This window comes from Belonocnema kinseyi, chromosome 1, assembly GCF_010883055.1.
Source record: "Belonocnema kinseyi isolate 2016_QV_RU_SX_M_011 chromosome 1, B_treatae_v1, whole genome shotgun sequence".
NCBI classification, from domain to species: Eukaryota; Metazoa; Arthropoda; class Insecta; order Hymenoptera; family Cynipidae; genus Belonocnema; species Belonocnema kinseyi.
In genome coordinates this window covers 182,437,182-182,459,065 of record NC_046657.1, presented here as the reverse complement: position 1 = coordinate 182,459,065, position 21,884 = coordinate 182,437,182, and the positions used below count along the sequence as shown (strand labels likewise).

The following is a 21,884-nucleotide window of genomic DNA, read 5'->3' as shown; positions in this document are numbered from 1 at the left end:
AAACAAAATTAAAATTGACTTTTAAAAAACCCATATTTAAACTTTTTTTTTCTCCTTCAAAAAATAGCCTTTTTTACACTCTTTGAAATCATGTGGAATAAAAAGTGGACCGCAAATGTTTTCTTGGTCAAATTTAGATTTTTACGCTGGAGGGTACCACACCGCATACTTCCGCAGCGTTCGGGTATGCATACTGTCAGGTCTAATGAGCCCTAAAATTATATTTAACTTTGTTGAGATGATTATATGTGTATAAATATATAAATTACGTTATATATTTCATCTCACACATTTTATTTGATTCAGAATGAGCGTAAAAATCTAAATTTGAGTAAGAGAAAATTTGCGGCCACTTTTTATTCTACATGATTTCAAATAGTATAAAAAAGCTATTTTTTAAAATAGAAGTAACATTGTTTTAAATATGGTTTTTTTTTTCAAAAAATCAATTTCAATTTTGATTTACAAAAAAAATAAATATACCATTACAATAGTCTTAAAGTACATGAAACGAGCTTTCCAAACACTATAATTAAAGTGCAATCGGATCATTCTAAAAGATGTTACACTAGCCTGAATATAAGAAACGCGTGATATATATATATATTAATTATTATCATTTAGACCTTCCTTGGGGCTTTTGATTGAAGTTCCCAAATTTTCAACTCGATACCTTATTTTGTGTGGACAGGAGTTCGGGGAAAAAATTCGGTAAGGTAGAAATCGAGTAAACATGACATGCTCTGAAGGCCATATCATACTAATCTCGAAATAATGCTATCTCTGCACCATTTACATTGAAAAAAGGTCAAGGTGAATTTCAAAAAATGGTATTTTTTCTTGTAGTTTATCAAAATGGAAGAAATTTTCCCAAAAAAGACTTGGACCAATTATGCTTTTAATGTTGTGACGTGGCTTTCCAGATGGTACTTTATGGGTTGGTTTCCTTTTTCTTGAAATATTCAAACCACCATTAGACCTGTAGAATATGATATGTTTTAAAAGTACGAAAAGTACCCAAAATTTAAAAATGATATCCATTTTTTCCTATCTCTTACGGTTGACAAGATATTTACAGTTTAAAAATTATATCTGAAGTTCTACGTAGATTTCCATGTGGACTGATCCAAAATACCATCCGAATTTTCACGTATACATCCACGCGGACTTTTTCACATGGACATTAAGCTGCTGCCTATGTTTTTTTTATTTTTTATGTACAATATATTTCCAGAAATGCTTAGTACAAATTTTTATGTCAAAAAGTTCAAAAAGAAAAAAAGAACATCTTATTTTTCATTTTCCTAAAAAAATATATTTAAACATTTTTTATCACAAGTTCAGGAGGACTTATCATTGGTAGAGATAAATGAATGCCAATCGAAAATATACAAAATAAGCAATAGTCTTATGCATTGACATCACAAAAAACGAGCACGTTTTCGGACGAAGTACACGCGCCCGAACTTCCCGAGCGTGCTGCTGTTCAAAATTTATGGTAATATGGCAGCATCTTAATAAAGTTTTTTATCATGAAACAATTATTATTTTATAAACTGGCAAAAATTTCTAAAATAATTAATTATTCAATTTTGTTTAATTTATTTTAAGGTCATATCGTCGGCATAAAGTTATACGATGCCATGTCCCTTAACTGCCAAACTGAGAAAATGAGGTTCAAGGTTTAACCACAGTATACTCTAATAAAATCTCGATTAATTTCAAAATATGATTATCGGTCAAAAATAACAAATATTAATATTATTATAAATGTGTCTTAGCTGATGTGGAAAATTAGTTTTGGACATAGCGTAATATGAGATTCAAATAAATCATTTCTTCTCAGAATTATATAGTACACTATGCTCCAAAAATACTTTTAATTTAACTATTCATAATAAAAATTTAAACTTAAAAGTTGAACAGAATGATAGTTTACATTAATCTATTGTACTGCATACCTTGAATTAAATGAGTTATTCTAAAATTATTTATATTTGAGTAATTATCTGATGGTTACTTTTAAGATTAAATTTATTTTGCAAATTGTTATCCCTTAAATTAAAATGAGTTTACCCATAAAAAATATGCGCTACGAAATTGAACTTTTCCATTTATAATAATGCGAAAAAGAACATGGCGTAATATGATTATAACTTTTAATTAACGTCACTATTCTAATTATTTATTGCAACAGTTTAGTGAGTACATTTCAGGGTAAATTGGTTTAGAAACGAAGTGCAATACTTAGTAGGCTTCAAAATAATAATGGTTCCAAATTGTCAAAAAGTGGACATGGCGTAGTATAACTAACTTATAACTCTAGCTTCATCTGAGAATGTGCTTATTTTTTCTATATACACTACTTTAGGCTCCCTTGGCCTATTCTCCATACGAATGTCGTAGAAATACCTTCTCTTTAATGCGCTTGTGATAGCTCGATTTTTTACTGTATTCAAATTTTTAGTCTAAATTACTCTTCGCATGTGTACGTAAACGTTTAGGCCCTGTGGATTTTTGAAAACCAAAAAATGTATTTTCCTGTACACAAATGTTGACGACGTCTTTACGACATTGTTACGAAAAATCTATGTTCGTGGCTGTAGGATGTATTTACGTTGTCATGCTATGTAACAGACACCTTAAAAATACGGGCATAGAAACTGTTGTAAGAATGTCGTAAGAACGTCCTGAAATTCGTGCTGTCACAATAAGTCCCAAAGTATTAAAATATTACAAACTATTCACGAATCGATTGAACAGTTATCAATTGTTTGCAATAGCCATTATGAAAAGCTTACATGATGCATATTATATTATATTATGCACGCATATACACGTAAAATTGTAAAATTGAATATTTATGAATCGGAAGAATAAATTAGCTTTGTTTCGTCGGCCGCAAAGGTGTCTAACATAGATAGGGACTAACGTCAACGAAAATCTCACGAGTAAAAATGTGCCACCACTAATCGACGGAACATGCGATTACTTAACCTGTTTTAATGTTTGAAATTGCTCTGTTGAAATCAAAATGGTTTTATAAGGGTTATTTTATTATTGTCCTACATTCTCGCGAAGATGTCGGCTAATGTATACGGTTTGAAACAGATTAGGGCGAATTGACAAACCAGTTTTATTAGCATGATTCTATTAATTACAGGTTCATCAAAGCTTGTTTGAAAATTTTATTTAGCACAGTGCAAACCCGTCAATTGTCGAATCAGTGAAACCGGAAGACGGAAAAACAGAGACCTCTCTAACGTTTTTAGTGGTGAAGCGAATTCATATGACGTAAAACGTTTTGTACACAACGGCGTTGTCTCTCGTGACGCACGCATCTCAGGTATTTGAAGCTGGGTGTGGGAAATCTAATATGTCTGCACTACTTGTTGGTTTATGGGAAATCTGACTGGTGGAGAACCCAGATACGAACTCGATGTGTCAAATTAGTTCAACGATTAATTCATAACAGGCCTACGTGAAAAGGCATCATTAGTGTACTTGGACATTACTATCAAAAGCTATTAAATTAAATAATAAAATCGAAACTTTTATTGTAAAGATTTCATTCTGTAATTGAACAGGTTTTGAAAAACAAATAATAATATCCAAATACACTTATAGTACAAAATAATTTTTTGTGAAATTAATAAAAATTCAAGCTTCTTTCCATAAAATTGATATTCTTACTTCATTCTTGACGTGCAGACATCTTGCCAGCTGAGGCACAACATCAAAAACACTAATTAGCGGATCAGGACAAATGGTGGAAGGAACGGGAGGGGCTCCCAGTTTCTAGCGATTTCGGCTATCAGTGGGTTTACACTGTATCTTAATATATGTCATGGTCGGAAATACATGTTCCGTAACTGCTATAGTACCAACGGGGACATGTTTATATATGAGATGCTTTTTTGGCTCAAATGTGGTTGCTACGACAACCGAGTAATGCCATGCGCCCACATACAAATCAAACGTTTCACACATGAAATTCTGCACCGAAAAAAAAAAAACATATTTTGTCGAAAGTAAATAATACAATTAAGTACAAAAACAATGTATCGCCGTGTATTGCAACCATTTGCTACGCATAAAACACATGCGCCGCGCTTGGACAGTTTTTGCACTATGTCATACTTACGACAGAAAAAGGCTCTACTTTTGTGAAGTCAATGCACAAGAATTTGGTTCCCCATGCCCGGCAGGCTTATACTCCGACAATACACTCTTACGTTCATAGATATTTTGCATAGGCACAGCTGAGGTACTGTTAATAGCTAATCACCTAGTCAGAATAAGTATTGCCATAGAAATGCATTTAATAGTGTACAAACCATGTACCGAGTTGTGCGTGAGGTACGCCATTATTGCATTTATTTAAAAGTTGAAAAATTTTGTTCCACGTTTAATTTGACTTCAAACCAAAAATTTGCAACTTTTCTTTCTCCTTTCTTCATTATTAATCTTTATTTACAATCATTTTTAGTATACTAGTACGTTTATATCTCAACAATTCATTCTGATTTTTATCAATTTTGTACCGGATATCGATACATTGATTCGATATCTCGAATCTTTGGGAATCTAGCAGACTTTGCCCGAAAAGAATCGCAAAGAAATTTGAATTAACTACTATTACACATTTTAATTAATTATTCTGCCGAATTGTATTTGTTCATATTTTCTGAGACGCAATAGTATTTACGGTTGCAAACGCGGAAAAAAATTACATAAATTGCACCAAGGGTAGCTTAGCGTTCGCACCGAAGAGTTCCAGAGGGCGCTAGCATCTCATCAATCACGTGATATGTCTCGTGAGATTTGCGGTTCCGGAACAAAGAAATGACGCCAATTCACAGCAATGACGCTATTTTTCATTAAAACCTAAACAAGGAGAATTTTTTGTCGTTTTTTTTTTACTTTGGAACAAGGTTTTGTATCATTTTTTTTTCAATTTTTAGGTAGAAAAGAAATTTTTTCTAAAACAATGAAGTAAGTATTACAAGCAAATCTTTTGAATTCGAAACATCATCCGTTTCCCTTATTTTTGTCGACAATGTTCTATGAAGTAAGTATATACCTGCTCTCCCTAATTTGAATAATATGTAATTTAATTCTGAGTTTTTCTCCTAAGTCATTTTGATGCTTCGCAAGGCCCTTTTTCTAAAGTGCCACTTTTGTAAAGGGGCCGTTCAAGTATTTCATAACGAGTTTTTATGACAATATTTTGGGGATTATAGTTAGCATTTTTTCTACATTTCTTTTATATTAGCTTAACGCTAAAACTGACCCCATTCCTTCTAAGGCGTTACGTAATACTTGAACTATACCAAAGCCTAGAAATATAAACAGCAGCCGTAATTTTTTAACGGTACAACTTCCAGACGTAATTACCGAAAAATCGCAAAGTCGGCGCTAGCAAGGTACTTCCGGTAAGTACAAAATTGCTTTTCGAGGAGCGTTCGTGTGAAACTCCCTGGAGACGAACTCGGAGCAGTTTCGAAAGATATTCGTTACTTCTACAAATCAAAGTCAAAGAGATCCGACAAACCCTCTCCGGTGCCTAAAGTAAATGCGTAGTCAAACGGCGCCTCCAAAGGAAGTAATGGATCTCCAAAGTCGAGTAAACTCATGTCTGGAACAAAAAAATCAAATTTATTATTTATATACACAAAAAAGTTCATCCCTTTGATTTTCCTTTGCCATGAGAATATGTGATTCTGAACTATTACCTAACTAGAACTCTGCCTGTGATGTGATTTTCAATACGTTACACAAGTCACAGCCAGAGCTCCACCAGGGAATGGCCAACATATTTCGTTAGTTGATGATTCAAGAACTTCTGGAAAATTTGGTAAATTTTCTGAAATTAGAACAAACCTACAGAGTAAAAGGATTTGTACATTCGTAAATTGTGGATAAATACATTTTTACATTCTTATCTTCATTCAGAAGGTATTCGTTTTTTGTTGTTGTAGAAACTGACTTTCGTGGATCGGATTACGCATTGGCACAGGTTTTTAAGGATCAAAAAGAAAGATCGAGTTCGATAGTCAGCCATTTTGACCAGCGATTCTGTTTTTATTCAATGAAAAAATACTAAAAAATTAATTGCATTTTGCGGTCAAACTATACAAGATACTAAAAAAAAATGAATGAGCGAAAATTTTTAAACAACCAAACTCACCAATTTTTTTATTTAACTTTTTTGACAAGACACATAACTGACACATAACTGAAATATGGAGTTTTTGGAAGAAGTTCTGAGGTCGTCTGATGACGAAGTGGAAGAAGACATTTTTGAATTTATCCGCAGAAGACCGCGAATTTTCAAAGAAAGAGTGATTTTTTTGATAATTTAGACGACGTTGATTTTCAAACGAGATTTCGCTTAAGAAAAGCTTGTGTAAATGATCTGCTAAATCAAATCAAAGGAGGATTAGGATGAAAATTAGACGATCTCACTTTATTTTCTTCCATCTTATCACAAATAACACGAATAAAACAGAAATATAACAGGAACAAAAACACATACCAATTCACTTTTTTAGGTTACTGTGGACACGAGCGTGGACTGAACCTTATTTGGATTTAGCGCACACGGCCATATTGCTTTAATTTTCACTTGACCGACAAGTAGCCAATCACGCGAATGGTTAAAGGTAAAATAGGAGTTATTTCGAAACGAACTATCTGGTTAGATAACCGGGACCTCCAAAAACGTGATGGAACGCGCGACAGGATAATCGACGCTTAACTATGGCATTACATTTAACCCGCTGACAGTTAACCAATGATTTAACTGAGGATATCCGAAACAGTGTGGGTCGAAAAAATTAATTTTTTTGAATTTGAAAAATACACGGGGACTAAAAGTTTTTGTATGCTATAAGTAGTTTATCCTGATATATATCTAATATCTTTATAAACTTTGATGATTCTTGCCTATTAGAGTTTGTACTACATGCGTATGACTTTTCTCCTAATTTTAAACTGCACTGAAATCTGCGAAATATGTAATAAAAACCTGGAAAAAATCACACGCTTTTCTTCAAAATACAACCTTTAAAATAAGACCAACAAACTTCAAGAAACTTTATTTTTCACTGAATTATGACCAAAAATGTGATAACATTTTCTTGAGAAAAATGAAAAATGCAAGATTTGTTAGCTTCTGTTTCTTTCTTTCCTGTGACTTACATCTCTGAAAGTTTTCTCCTATGAAGGTGAGTACCAGAAGTGTTAATTTTTTGTTTAAGTTAATAAATGAATTACTAGTCTAATTAATTACTAATGTAATTACTAGTAAAATTTCCCTAGGAAACGCATAAATTGTTATTCTAGAGAAGTCTGATGTATTCAAACTAAGTCTACCTTTTCCTATAATTATTTTTTTTCGTTATTGCGAAGTTTAGTACATTAATATATTAACAAGTAAGGTTTACGTCACTTGTTCTTGACACAAAGCATATAGTTTATTAGTAGGTAAGTTGTACTTAATATTTTTTGAAGATTATTTTTTTCGTTATTTATTGCATCATCTTTCCTTTTTTTGTACGCTCAAGTATTTTCTGGTCAAGTGTACAATCCTTACACTTTTAGACTGATGGATTGTACGTTATCGAAGAATAACTAAAATTACGTGAAAGGTAGAAAGAAATATTTTTGGAGTTTATGGTGACCTCGGTCATGTGAGACTTCCTACATGTCTGAATTTAATGGGGTATGCTTATTTGATTGGCTGCCTGCAAAATCTGAATACTGCATTAAAACTTGGTAGGCGAAAAATTGGAAGAAATATGGGAAAAGAATTAGATTCCTGTGGTTAATCGAGACAGAATATTAAATATATTAATAGCATGAGAAAATCATTTCTTAATGGCATGGATAAATCCCCGTTCAAGTAAAAGATTAAATCATACCTTCAAGAAGCAGGAAGATTATTTGACGTAGCTGCTTGCAAATGCTTAGAGACACAATGCACTTGTTCTTTAGAAAACCTATTATTAAAAACAATAAAAGACTTCCTTTTAGATTAAAGCAGCTCTAGAGCAATACAGATATAATCAGATTCATCACACGCTGTTCAACTGAAAACAAAGCGTACACGCGATGTCTACGATAATGAAACTTTCATTAATAAAAAACGTCACAAAGCAGTTGAGAAATAGAGTAACAGAGGAAATAGTACGGTTATTATAGAAAGTAAAATTTCTGATCAATGATCAAAGTATAATAAAGATAAATATATTTGAAATGAAGATAACGATGCTGAAAGTCACAATACTTTAGACGGAGATTGTGCTGACGAGGCATGGATGGCAACTGATGCGAAGGGAAACTAAACCGGAATGTCTTTTCCGACTTTCTCAAGGGCCTGTGATAGATATAGCATAACAGACAGAAGTGCAGCATATCTTGCTTTTTCTATTCTTCGCGATATATCTAATCAAGTGCATGAGTTTAAAGCATTTATTATTGATAAAAACAAAGACAGGCGAGAGAAGAAAAAGATGCGCAAATTTCTTCAGCGCAAGCAGTGCCCAGCAGGTTTGAAACTACAGGCTCTATATTTCGATGGTACGAAGGACTAAAGTTTTAATGATTAAAAGAACAGAAGATGGGTCGGTTCATAAAAGAACTAGTGCGGAAGAACAGACTTCTCTGATACAAGAGCCTGGGTCTCTCTACTTAGGACACGTATCGTCACGTATCGTGGCTGCAAATGTTGCAGACGCGATTTACAATTTACATCTTTCCATGTATGTATTCTGTGTCCAATGCTGGCCTTTTCTTTAAAAAACTAATTAAATCGCCACGCATGCGTACTTCGATCAGGAAAAATTATTTTATATTGCTAAGCATGCACTATTTTAGCAAGAAAATTATTTCTATCGATGAACAAGCGCACTTCGATTCTCTCGGCTTACTTGTATCTCTTAAACAATTAACCTCTTACTCCGCTGATCAGGTAGGACAAACTGACGCGCCGCATATCTAGACATAATTAAATTAACTTTTTTTAAGCCGCAAAGTGGGAGAGAAAGCACATTTTTGGACAAAAATCGACTGACAGTGCAATTCTGAACGGATTTTGATTTTTCTTTTTTAGAATTGACCTTAAGGCTTCCAGGTATAACATTTAACTGTGCAATTTTTATTTTTACTTAAAGGAAATTTGTTATTTAACGACAAACTTACAACTTTTTGTTGCTAAAATTTTCCATGATACTATTTCTTCCAAGCCTTTTAAATTCATTAAAATAGGTCATATATCAATGTAAAAACTAACTAAAAATAATTTATTAGTGGATTAGAGTAACAAAATTTCTTTTAAATAATGTTATAAACAAATTAATTAACAAAAGTAATTTTTTCGCGATTTTGCAATGATTAACTAATTTTGACCCATAGTTTTTGTATAAAGTATCCTAGATAATGATGTGCACTTACAATTAGTTAAGAATAGCTAATAATTGCTAATTATTCAAATAATTTTTCTACGCAAATGCACATTTTGACCATTTTATGATGAAAAGGCTTGATTTTTTTGCGAAATTAATTCGACACATCTAACACAAAAATCTGATAGTTTGAATAGTGGAAGAAAATGATAATTACTTAAACGATTTTCATAAACAAACACACATTTGGACCATTTTTTCATGAATCGATTAAATTTTTTCGGAATCAATGCAAAATATCCTAAAAGAATCCTTGCTGTCATGTATTTTATAGCCACCTGATATATGACAGCAAGGATTTTTTTGCAGAAAATGAACAAAAATTCCTCATGAATCGTACATTTTTTTGTTATATTTTGAAAAACTTTTGGTAGAAGTTCATACGGTGCAAACTTGGTTTTATTTATACCGAATTTTTTGGTCCAAGCTTTAAGGCATTATCCATAAAAAAAAGATATGTAATTACATAAAAACAACTTAAACTTCAAATGCATGCATCCATGTTCCCGTAAACCCCACTTCTATAAACCCAAAACCAAAAAATTCTGACCAAAAATCAATTAGACTTGAAACAATTAAATCCAATCGTCTAATAAATCGGTCAAATGTCATATAATCGGTTATACATCAGGTCACCATAAAAAATATAACAGCAAGGATTCTTTTTTAAGATATTTCGCATTGATTCTGAAAAAATTAAACCTATCCATTAAAAAATGGTCGAAATGTTTATTTGTTTATGAAAATCGTTTAAATAATTATCATTTTCTGCCACTTTTAAAAATATGATAGCATAGATCCTTTTGCAAGATGTTTCAAATTAATTCCGCAACTAAATCAAGCCTATTAATGAAAAAATGATCAAAATGCGCATTTTTTTAATAGAAATTCTTCAAATAATTAACATTTTTTGGTCACTATGAGAAATGTGGTAGCAAGGAGTCTTAGGAAAAACTTTTTAAGTTGATTCAGCGAAAAAAATGAAGCCTTTTCATCAAAAAATGGTCCAAATGTGCATTTGTTTATAAAAATTGTTTACATAATTAACATTCTTTTGTCACTGTGAAAAATATGATAGCAAGGAGTCTTAGGAAAAATATTTCAAGTTGATTCCACAAAAAGAGTAAAGCCTTTTCATAAAAAAATTGTCAAAACGTGAATTTATTCATAAAAATTGTTTAAATAATTGGCAAAAATTAACAATTCTTAACTTATTGTAAGCGCACATTATTATCTGAGATACTTTATACAAAAAGTATGGGTCAAAATTAGCTAATCATTGCAAATGACGAAAAAATGACTTTTCTAAATTAATTTCTTTATAACATTATTTAGAAAAATTGTGTTACTCTAACCCACTAATAAATTATTGTTAGTTAGTTTTTACATTGATTTATGGCGTTTTTAATGAATTTCAAAATCTTAGAAGAAATGGTATCATGGAAAAGTTTAGAAACAAAAAGTTGTAAGTTTGTTGTTAAATAACAAATTTCCGTTAAGTCAAAATAAAAATTGCATAGTTAAATGTTATACCTGGAAGCCTTACGGTCAATTCTGAAAAAGAAAAATTGAATTCCCGCGGGGCTGCTCGCCTGGCCCTGAAGCCCTCCTTTTCGCGGCATTTGTTACAACAAATAGTGTATGATACTCAGCTGAATAGACTTTTACCAACGAGTGCGATGTATCATAAAATACTATATGTTTATGCTCATAAGCTGCGCCTACGCTCTCGTACATCTGGATGGTCCCGAAGGAACAAAACCCATGGGGAGGCGTAACAACCGAGCCGAAAACTGAATGGCCCCTGGGTAAGGTGTCTTAAACCTCTGAGAGGCAATGGGAAGTATTCGTCCCACCTTTTTGTCCGTAGTTTTTTAATGGATTTCTGGTACACTTTACAGTGTTTGATATACAAGTGTTTATCCTTATACTCTCAGGGATTCATGTTATGTAATTATCATAAAAAAACTCTGTGAAATGGTTCATTAACAATCAGTCCTAATTTTAAAAAATCGTCCAACAGAAAAATGTGCTCTTTTAAAGCGTTAAACGGTGATTCTGGTCGATTTGGGTACGGTTGCTGCAGTTCTCTATAAAAGAATGTGTAGGCATAAGTTAATTTGAAATTAAGAATTACATCTTTTTAAATGCCGTAAAGTACTGTATTTCAATGAATGAATATCGTCCGTTTTATTTATACTATTCAGATTACTTTTAATGTGAATCATCACAGAAATTAAATGTTGGTCGGAATTAGATTTGGAATGGAAGCTTCTAATGTGTCCCCTAAGGGTTTACAATTTTCTTGCACCTTCTTCCCTATTCCTTTACACCCCCCCCCCCACACTTACTTGGTGATGGAAGGAGAACCTACAGTTTAAGGTGAGTTTTGAACCATCAAAAGCAACAGCTTTGAGTATTTAGAGAAAACCTTTTTCTCTCGAGGTACCGGTCCCACGACTCTCCGGAGATGAACACTCTTGCTAGGCTAATGTTCATCGGATGGGCCGCCAAGGCTCTTCCAGAGCGCGCGGCGGGAATCGAACCCGCAAGCCGACTGAGTGGGTCCAAAACCTACGCTTTAGCCCCCACGCCATCCTTTCACTTCGTAATTAGATTTAAAATCCAATATTTTGTATTATCCCTATCAAATAAGTGGTTTAATTTTTTTCTTATGTGTGTTGATAACAGATTCTTTTTTCCTTGTTGTGAATGATTATGCTTTTCTTGTTATGTAGGTGAGACGAAAAGACTTTTATAGAATCATGTCAATGAACATGTTATGCATGGGGGAATAAAATCTGTCATAAATAGAAATCCGGAAACATTTAACTATGTATTTGATGGGGATAATAAAAAAATATTGGATTTTGAATTTAATTACGAAAAGCATTTAATTTCTAAGATGGTACACATTCAGAGTAACCTGAACAGTATAAATAAAAAAAATCATCAATTGAATTACAGATACTTGCCGGCGCATCAAAATTTATTTCTTAATTTTTTATTTACCCATACTTATAGTTGCTTGTATGCTCCAAGTACACTAGACTCCCGATTGAAGGATCCCCGATTTACAAATTCCCAGAACTGCTGGCCGAGGGGCTATGCACTGAGTATTCCGGGAGTCAGATAACCGAATACTGCCGAACTACTTCACGAGACTAATAGACTACTACAAAGACCGCTGAAAGTACTATTCCATGATCACTGTGACTACTCCTCACACTACTTAAAATACTTTAGACTTTGCTAAATCCTCCTAATATTATATTCATATTAGGTAGCAAAATGCAGAAGTTATATGAATAAAAATAGGAAGAAAAATGCAGATATTTTATTTTTAGTTAAAAGAACAGGTAATGTAAAAGTGTAAAAACATTTTTAAATGGGTCCATTGAGATTAATTCAAGTTAAAGGTACGAAAACCATGCACGATTCTCTTAACTTTGTATCTGTGAAGTCTTACACTATTTTTTATTTTTTTATAAAATACAAAACTTTCGCCGGAGGCGTATCTGATGGAATTCTCTTTATAATTTATAAAAATCAAAATACCCAGTTTTTCTCGAAAACGAAGCAAGATATGAAAAAAAGTTATGAGAGCAAAATTGGAAAGAGAAAGAAGAGGTAGTGCAAAGCAAAGTAGTGTTAAAATTTGATCAATGATACATTCAGATTTGAAGTGCAGAGCAAAGTAGTGTTAAAATTAGCCGGACTGAACATTATTTAGTTGAGTATGTTTGGAGAAATGTGTTCAACAGCAACGACGAAATTTTTTGGAACATTTTAGAAGCAATTAGATACTTCTATCCTCAATGAGGTACTAGAGAATTTATTTACTTCGAGATAATTTGTCCTTTTCAGGAAAAAAGTCGGCCCTTTTCAGGGCCAACACTTTTTTTTAACGAAGGATTTTTTTTATTGTTCTCATCCATGTTTTTTGGTTTATGTTACTTTGTACTTTTGTTCAGGATTTACAGCAAAATTGAATCTTATAAAAGCTACAAGTCTGAATTTATAATTCATCATATTCTAACACTACTCTGCTCTGCACTGCCTCTTCTATCTCTTTGTAATGTCTCCCTTTCTAATTGCACCTGCTACTGCTGCTCCATGGTTCGCATCCATGTTCGCTGTAGCTAGTATAGCTTGTAGAATGTAGAAGACTGTACTGTCGGGACTCGACTCGGATTCCATTTAAGCCAAAAATTTAACCTTCGTCATGTTTGATTTTATATGTTAATTGTTAAATTGTTGTTTAAGGTTAAATGTTAACCCTCTACCGCCCACAGTGACATATATGTAACGTTTGGAAGACTTGAGCTTTTTTTAATATGACTTTGAGACGAACAGCAATTTTTAACGCAAGGATTTACATGAAAGTCAGGACGGTAATGAGCTAGAATTTTAGTTTTGTATACACTCCGCGATAGAAATAATATTCCTAAATATCTCAAAATTCAGAAAAAAAGAAAGTTTTAAGGGCGGTAGTAGTGGGTTAATGAATGTATTTGTTTAATTGTATAAAGACTTCAAAATTCAAATAGTGAATAATGAAAATTTTGAAAATATTTACGTCCTGAGTTTGACAATTAATGCAATATTTTATTATTTACTATTTTATTTTTGAACTCTTCATATACGATTAAAGAACTTTAATTTAAAAAAGAATCTTCATACAGCCAAAAGTGTTGTAAATTGTATTCACTTTTTCGTTTATTTTGTCTTCCTATTCGCTTTCTTTTTACATTAGTTAATTTTGAGTGGAGAAAAATCCAAAATAAATGGGTTACACGGACCTAACGGTTTACGTTTGGATGTTCCCGATTGAGGATCAATTTTTTTACCCCCAGCTGCCCAAAAGTTAAAGAGAGACAGAAAACTTTACGATAATTAATGCATGGAGGGTGATCTAAAAAAATTTAATACGGACTTTAATTATTTATTTAGTTACATTATTGTTTTGATTATGGTCCGCAATGAACCCGGATACCTGGGTAATACGGAATAACCCGGATATTAGACTACCCAGGTATTTAAAACAAAATTCGGGTACCCAGGTACTGCCCATAATGAACTCCGTGCCCTGACCCTCGAGTATCAGAGTATCTGCTGACTAATTTGATCGTTTATTACTATTCCATATCGAAATACATATGATAGAAAAATTGACAAGATGGAAAATAGTTTTAGAAATCTTTTCCTCACCTAAAGATTGTCCCTGTCCCTCCGACTGGAGTTGGTTGTTTTCTGACATGAGATTAAAATCCTCAGATTCACCAAGGAGAGCATCCCGCATGCCCGAGGAAGAGGAAAGTAATGTTAGAGAATTCTCCTGTTTTACTTCCCTTCCGGCGGTAGGCACCTGTTCGACTTTAACTTCTCGACGACTGGGTAACAATTCTGAAGAGTAATATGATGAATTTGATGAAAAAGATTGAGGCGGCGACGTTGTCGTTGTTGTCGTTGCTGTCATTTGAGCTGAAGACGTAGACGACAATGGTTTTGAAACGGCTTCATCGGGACATAAAAACACTTCAATTTCTCCTTGTGTCGACCTCATGTGTATTTGAAGCTGCAAAAGTTAATTAAATTGTTATTTCAGTTGACAATCATGAAACTGTTGTTTTTAATTAACAAAGTGCAATTCTTGTCAGCACAATAATAGGAAACGCAACTGTACCTTGGGTGCTCCGAAATTATGAATTGGCTGTGGAACATGGAGGGTTGCTTCTGGTGGTGCTTTGACTGCCATAATAGCCTGATCCTTATACGCGGAAACAGACCTAAGGTCGTGATACGTCACGTACGCAAATTTCTTCTCGGCACCGAGTTCTCTGAGAGTTTTCTCGGCTCCATGTATTAGTCGATCCAGAGCATTTTCTTTCGCCTCTAGATCTGCTACCTCTCTTCTTAAATCCATCACATCATTCCTTTCGCCCGGAAGTTGCCCACCTCTGAGTAAGAACAATAAAATTTTGTTTTATTGAATGTAAAATCCAATTTGTAGGGTTACCCGATTAAATGAAAAACCAGACAATTTACATTAACCAGCAGTAACTATAACATAGCCGTTGACAATCAGAAGTTTATTAGTCGGAAGGCTGTCTCAGCTAAAAGTCTGGCCTGTGTGGATACCTGAAGTGATACGATGATGCCTCAGCGGCGCATTGAAACTTGCTAGAGTACAGTCGAGATTATAAACCAAACCCTTACAGACTATGTACGGAACGGTCTCACAAGTGATCACGGAAACGTTTCACACGAATCCTACCACGTGACTATGTATTCTTTCTGTTGGTGTGGTACGGTGAACGGCGGAGCGAGAGCGAGAGAGTGTGTAGTATTACTGCCCTATCGCTTGTCAAATTTGTTGTTTAGATTAGATTTTTGGTGAAAACTATGCGAGTAAAATTATCCTTTATTCGTTTGTAATATTCATGATATTGTTCATGACTGGAATGGAAGCTTCTAATGTATCCCCTAAGGGTTTACATTTTTCTTACACCTTCTCTATTCCTTTACACACCCTCCACACACTTACTTGGTGGTGGAAGGGGGACCTACAGTTTAAGGTGGGTTCCGAACCACCAAGAGCAACAGCCACCGAGACTCTTCTAGCGTGCGAGGCGGGAATCGAACCCGCAAGCCGAACACCGTCCCACTTTGTTCATGACTGTTAAATACTTTTTTTATGCAATTGTATAATATCATTTAGTCCCTACAGGAGTTTCTTTACTTGTAATTTTGTTTTTACTGTGTAAGGTAGAGGCCGAACGTGCAAAAAGTATTGACTTTGATTTTAATTATTTCTGTTTCTAAATGGGCGATTCAATTTTAACTTTACAGTTCGATAGATTTTAGAGTCCTTCTTACGCTGATTCAATTTTATACATTTCTGTAATAAGCCTATTTTTTCGACAAATACTTTAATAATACATGTTTCTAAAAAAATGTAAACGCACTAGCATCAAGAAAATAAAGTTGTATAATAGAGGTAGGTAAGCCAATAATTCTGCCAGTCGTAAGTCTGGAAAAGATTAAAGGGAAACTTCTTGAAAAAAGGGGATCATAATAAGAGAGCGTTAATAATGAGGGAGCATAATGAGCATTAATTTGAGAGGGAAAGATGGCTTGAAGGGGTAAGTGGTCCCTGGTACTGATCCAAAAGTCGGGGTCCCTAACTTCTTTTTATTGCAACTATTATATATAATAATAATAATCTGAAAGCTTAAAATTTTCTGATTTCAACGATATGATCAGTTTTATCGTTAGAATTTTTTTTTTAATAGTTAAAGGGCAAAACATCCCAAAAAACAGGGTTTTACAGTCTTCTTGAAGCGTCGACTTTCATTTGTTCCCAGAACGAAGTAGATGTTATAAAAAAATTTGAAAAAATTCCTAGACATTATTTTAAGCATTCTTTAATGGAATGAATTTTCTAAATTCTGAAATATCCAGTAAGTTACTTTTTACGGGAATGTATTTACAAATACTTTATCTTGAGAAGAAACGAAGATAGAGCGCCGTTTATTGTCTGCACATGCGCAGTTTTGTGATGCGAGTGCAGTTCAATAATTAAGCTTATGATAAAATAGCTCTTACGCAACAAACATCAATTTTAATAATTCTGAACTTAATCAATCTTGCCATGTGGAAAGAACAACAGAAAACGTAATAGAAAGAAGTAAACTTTCGATGACAATAGTAACTCTAGAAGCAAGCCAGCTTAGATAAATATAGCCCTCTGTTCACTTTGTGAATCGTATCATCTCTTAAGTAGTTGCGGCGGCCCTGCTTCCTTCACTCACATCTGTTGAACGGAGTCGACTTGCTTCTGAAGTTACTATTGTCAGAGATGAGGCGGAATATTGATCTTGCCGTTTATTTGATTTCGACTGACTTATCATAATGCACCATGTGGGCTTAGCCTTCCGGGAACTAGAATTAAGGCCATGGAACGAGTGGACCAGCTGATCAAGTCAGTCCTGAGATCAATATTTTTTCACCGATATTTAAAAATAAAAGTTTAAATAACGCGGAAAAAAAAATTCGGAAATAAAAATAAATATTAAAGGACCGTTTTTGGCAAGGCACAGAGTTGTGGGAAGAAAAAAGTTCATTTATGAAAATAAGAAATATCGACCGACGCATTTAGGCATTACGCAGAAGTTTGCTTTCTATCCTTCTCTGTAGGTAATCATGTAATCTGTATTACCCACAGACCCGTAGAAGTTCGAAGTTTTCGACTCGCTGCGATAGTGCTGCTCTGACACAGCTGATACGAATGTCAAACCAAATTTCTTTATTTGTAGTTCAAGTGCAAACATTAGTCTTTGAATTATTTTTGTATAATGTTCGTGAGCCATTTTTGTTGTTTTGTTCCACTTAGATAAATATAAACCTCATAACTAGCCCATTGTAAAAATTGCAAATATCTTCCAGGGATCTACAGCATGGTCGATATTTCTCAAAATTAGTGTTACGTCCGTGTGGACGTAAGTTGGGAAAGAAAAGTACCGATATAGCTTCTATTTTTTTTTCAAAATATCCGCCAGAACAACGCAGACACATGCAATTTATTGCCTCCTCTTTCATTTCCCAATCCGTCCGAGCGACATCTCATTTCGTTTAGACGTAAGTTGGGAGAGAAAAATTGTGTACCACCTTTGGTCACGTGACCCTCTCGTTACATGGCCTTAGCAGTCCAAAAGCGTGCACTGAAACCTAATTGTTTGCGTTCAGGGATTAAAATGAAAGGTGGCGTCCTGCAAGTCAACTGCTACTTTACCAACTCTACTACTACGCTACTAACGCTAATATTACCTAAATGTGTTGAAGATTTTTAAATATAAATTTATTTTCATGAGAAAAAAAATTTGCGTTAATGTCAACCTTTGTATACTGTGTACAGTGAACAAAAACGAATGAGAAAATTCTATTGTGCAGAAACTATTGTAAATGGGAGAAGGTTCACATTTTCTGAATAGGTAAGAATCCAAAATGAGTTGCCAAGCTGAGATAATAAGGACCTCGGATAATGGGATAGACGAAAATCACTCGAAGAAGAGGCAAAAAATTGAACAATACGCTAGGAATCAAGAAAGTTTCGAAATCAAAACTAGCAACAAGTTTTTGAAGCTGTATGATGATGAGTCCATTCAGCGTAAAAGTGAAGATTATTCTATTTTTTGAATGCGATGATTCTTCCATCTGTCTAAAACTTCATTATAAGAATAGGATATCTCAAAAACTAATTTTTAAAGTCTGCCTCTCTAGAGTTAAAATTATTTTAATTCACACATTTAAATAGATTTCTGTAATGTATTTTTAACACTTTTAAATACATTATTAAAATATGAATAAATATAAATTCAAAAAATTTCGAATTTATAAGTTATAAAAAGATTTAATAATGAAAAATAGGTTAAATAAATGCTTCTGTTAAATTTTACTAAGTCGATTTAGAGATTTGCACTTTTTCTGTTCCCGTTGGGGGATTTTTAGACGGAGGAAAAATCGCTTATTCATAGGAATACAAATTCTTTTATTTCTTATTATAGGAAAATTAAATAGTTCAATAAAAAAGGCCTTAAAATTCTCTATTGCAATAAACTTGTAAAGTTATGCAATTAATCATTATGTGATTGATTAAAAATTTATTTCTAACTTCATTCAAACAAAATATCATGTATTTTCCCTATTTGTAAGATTGATGCATTCTTTTACTGCTAATATATTAATTATTTAAATTCCAAATTACTTCATTTTATTTTAAATTCAATCGTCCTAAGACACCTTCAAAGATACTACATATCTACAGTATTGGATACCTCCCTTACATTATAGAAACCGACCACTATCGAAGCTGAGTAGAGAGACTGGTGGTAGAACTCAAACATTTGGTGATTGACTCGAACTCTCCTCTCTAGACAGGCCTGCTCTACACTGTATTACTGTATTGCAATAAATTCACATTCAATGTATGAGCTTTTATAAATATTGAAGGGCCATGATTTCAACATTTTTTTGATATTAGTTTACACTTTAAAAAGAAATTGTCAACATTATTTAAAATCAGGATCTCGCAACACAGCTATTTAAAGTTATGATGCTTATACATTTCCTTTATTTATTATTGTAAAATAAAATGTAATAATATATTAACTATTCATATTTTGAAATTGTTGCAATATTGATAAAATTATATTCCTGTCGTAAAAAGATATAATTTTTCAAGAACCGGATATCAGTAAACGTTTCTCTTTCGTTCGAGTTGCGTTTTACAGCATTAAAATAAAAATATAGCATTTCAAATTAGTCGCCCTAAAGCACCTACTTAAAAACTTATCTACATTGGTGGAGGTTGGTGGACAGCCCTGGACTAGACCATCCCTCAAAAAGAGGTTATCGAGCAACTTAACCTTCCCAACAGCTCGGTCAGGCCCGACCAGACCTAGAATGTTATCCGCCGCTTGCAGCTATTTCTATCATGAAAAACAAGGAGTTTATTCCTCTCGATGCAGTGTTGCGGGGCCAAGGCGTCGATCTCCTGTCCGAAGATACGTCTACGCCGCCTTTCGATTTACTAAGCCCATCTGCGAGAACGGCAGATGTTTAACCATTAGGGCAAAACCGACTCGAGCTGCGAGCCTCCCCCGTCGAGCTGTCGCTACCCGAGCTAGTCTATTTACTGTTAGCCATATCCAAAGCCTCCTCCTAGGACTACTCTGAAGGAAATCTCCAGCCTGCCGACGGGAAGGAAGGGTGCTACTATCAACAAATCGACCAATCTGCTGACTATAAGTGAAACCTCCGGACGTAAGACCCAGAAGGACCAGCGCGTGATTCTCGTTCCTTCCTTCAATGAGTGCAGAGTCCACAAGAAAGCAGTTACATGAGCCTGGGGTCAGGCTACCTCTCCCTGACACAAATTATAACGAGAGGAAGAGGTTGACGTCTCGCCCGCTCCCACGACGGTCGCTCAAGAAGTCGAGGACTTACCCGTCACCTCGGCGATCACCCTCGAAAATAACAGGCTCTGGCCCAAATCTACCAAAGACCTTCCCACTGGCCGCTGTGTCAAGGAAGGCTCCCGAACAGGACACCATTCCTCCGAGGACCTGCCGGACGCCCAAACGGCTGAAGTCTCCAGCCGGCTACCGTGTGCCGAAACCTCTTTAACAATTAATTTTTTTTTATTCTGTTTGACCATCTGAGCCATTATATTATGCGCTTGATAATATAAATGTTTTTGTCCATATATAAAAAATTTTTGAGATTATATTCAGTGTATTAAGAAATATTTGAAGGGGCACACTGCACACGCGCAAAAAGAGCGCAAAAGAGCACTTTAAAAAAAGATAACCATGTGCGAGAAAGCTCGGTCAAAAATAGGCGCGTTCCAGAATGCTTCAATTTTGAAACATAAAAAGTTACGTAACAGTCTTATTTTTTAATTGAATAAGAAAAAAACAAGAAAGTGATTTAAAGCTATTCGGTAGCTTTATTGAATCGAAAATATCGCTTTAGAGAAGATAACCGTGTCCGAGAAAGCCCTAGTCGAATCTACTTTCGAGTCTACCTGGACCAAAATATTCTACGGGAACATGAGAACAATTTAGAACATTTGAGAAATTCCTTTTTCTTCACAATAAATCGAAATACTGTTCATTAAACGTGATTAAACAATCTTTTCTTAAGTAATTCTGTAGCTGCAACTTTAGTATGAAAAATAACATTTTTTTTTTAGTTTCAGCGTGTCCTCATTCCTCAAATACTCTTTTAGAGGAAAAAAAGAATGGAGATAATTTTTTTCTATTTCAATACAAAATATGAGGTTTGAGACTTCAACATTTAAGGAGTGAGACATCTAAAAAAGAAATAGCCATTCGTATAGTTAACTATATAAGAAAACAGGTAATCTACATCTTTGAGTTTTACGTTACCACTACCCTTGCTTAGCGCCATTTTATACCTTGTGTAAACGCTGACATGCGAACGTACGTTTAAAGTCATACGCACTTCGTTACCAACTGCCACAGTAAGAAAAAGAAAAATGCTGATCGTTAAAACTGCTCGAATAGATGGCAACAACGTGTATATGACGTCAAATATGCATACAGTGTGTCCCATATTTATAGGGCCACCCCATTTTTTAAGGATAATTTTTTTTCTATTGAAACAAAATGCACCAAATATTTTGAGTGGATAAATGAGTCGAATTAACGATTTTTCCTTATTACATGCCATAAACATATACCTATGTATGTATAAAAACTAAATATTGTGCGTGAATTCCCAAAGTAATTAACAGTTGTGTTTTTCTTTTAATTTAAATTTTTCCCGAGGATTTTTCACATACATACTTTCCCACATACATTCTTTTTGGGGATTATCGACGTATTTTTCCTA

General features: G+C 33.9%; 1 protein-coding gene across 1 annotated transcript in view; it reads right to left on the bottom strand.

Annotated features, from left to right (window-relative positions):
• Positions 1-749: 749 nt before the first annotated feature.
• LOC117176120 (transcription factor E2F2-like) overlaps positions 750-21,884 on the bottom strand; it is a 124,202-nt gene continuing 103,067 nt past the window's right edge. The window contains exons 6-8 of the mRNA XM_033366184.1: positions 15,154-15,427; positions 14,679-15,045; positions 750-5,638 (exon numbers count right to left, since the gene is read on the bottom strand). Coding sequence (XP_033222075.1) covers positions 5,523-5,638; positions 14,679-15,045; positions 15,154-15,427 — 757 coding nt within the window. The 3' untranslated portion in view covers positions 750-5,522. The remainder of the gene's footprint in view (positions 5,639-14,678; positions 15,046-15,153; positions 15,428-21,884) is intronic.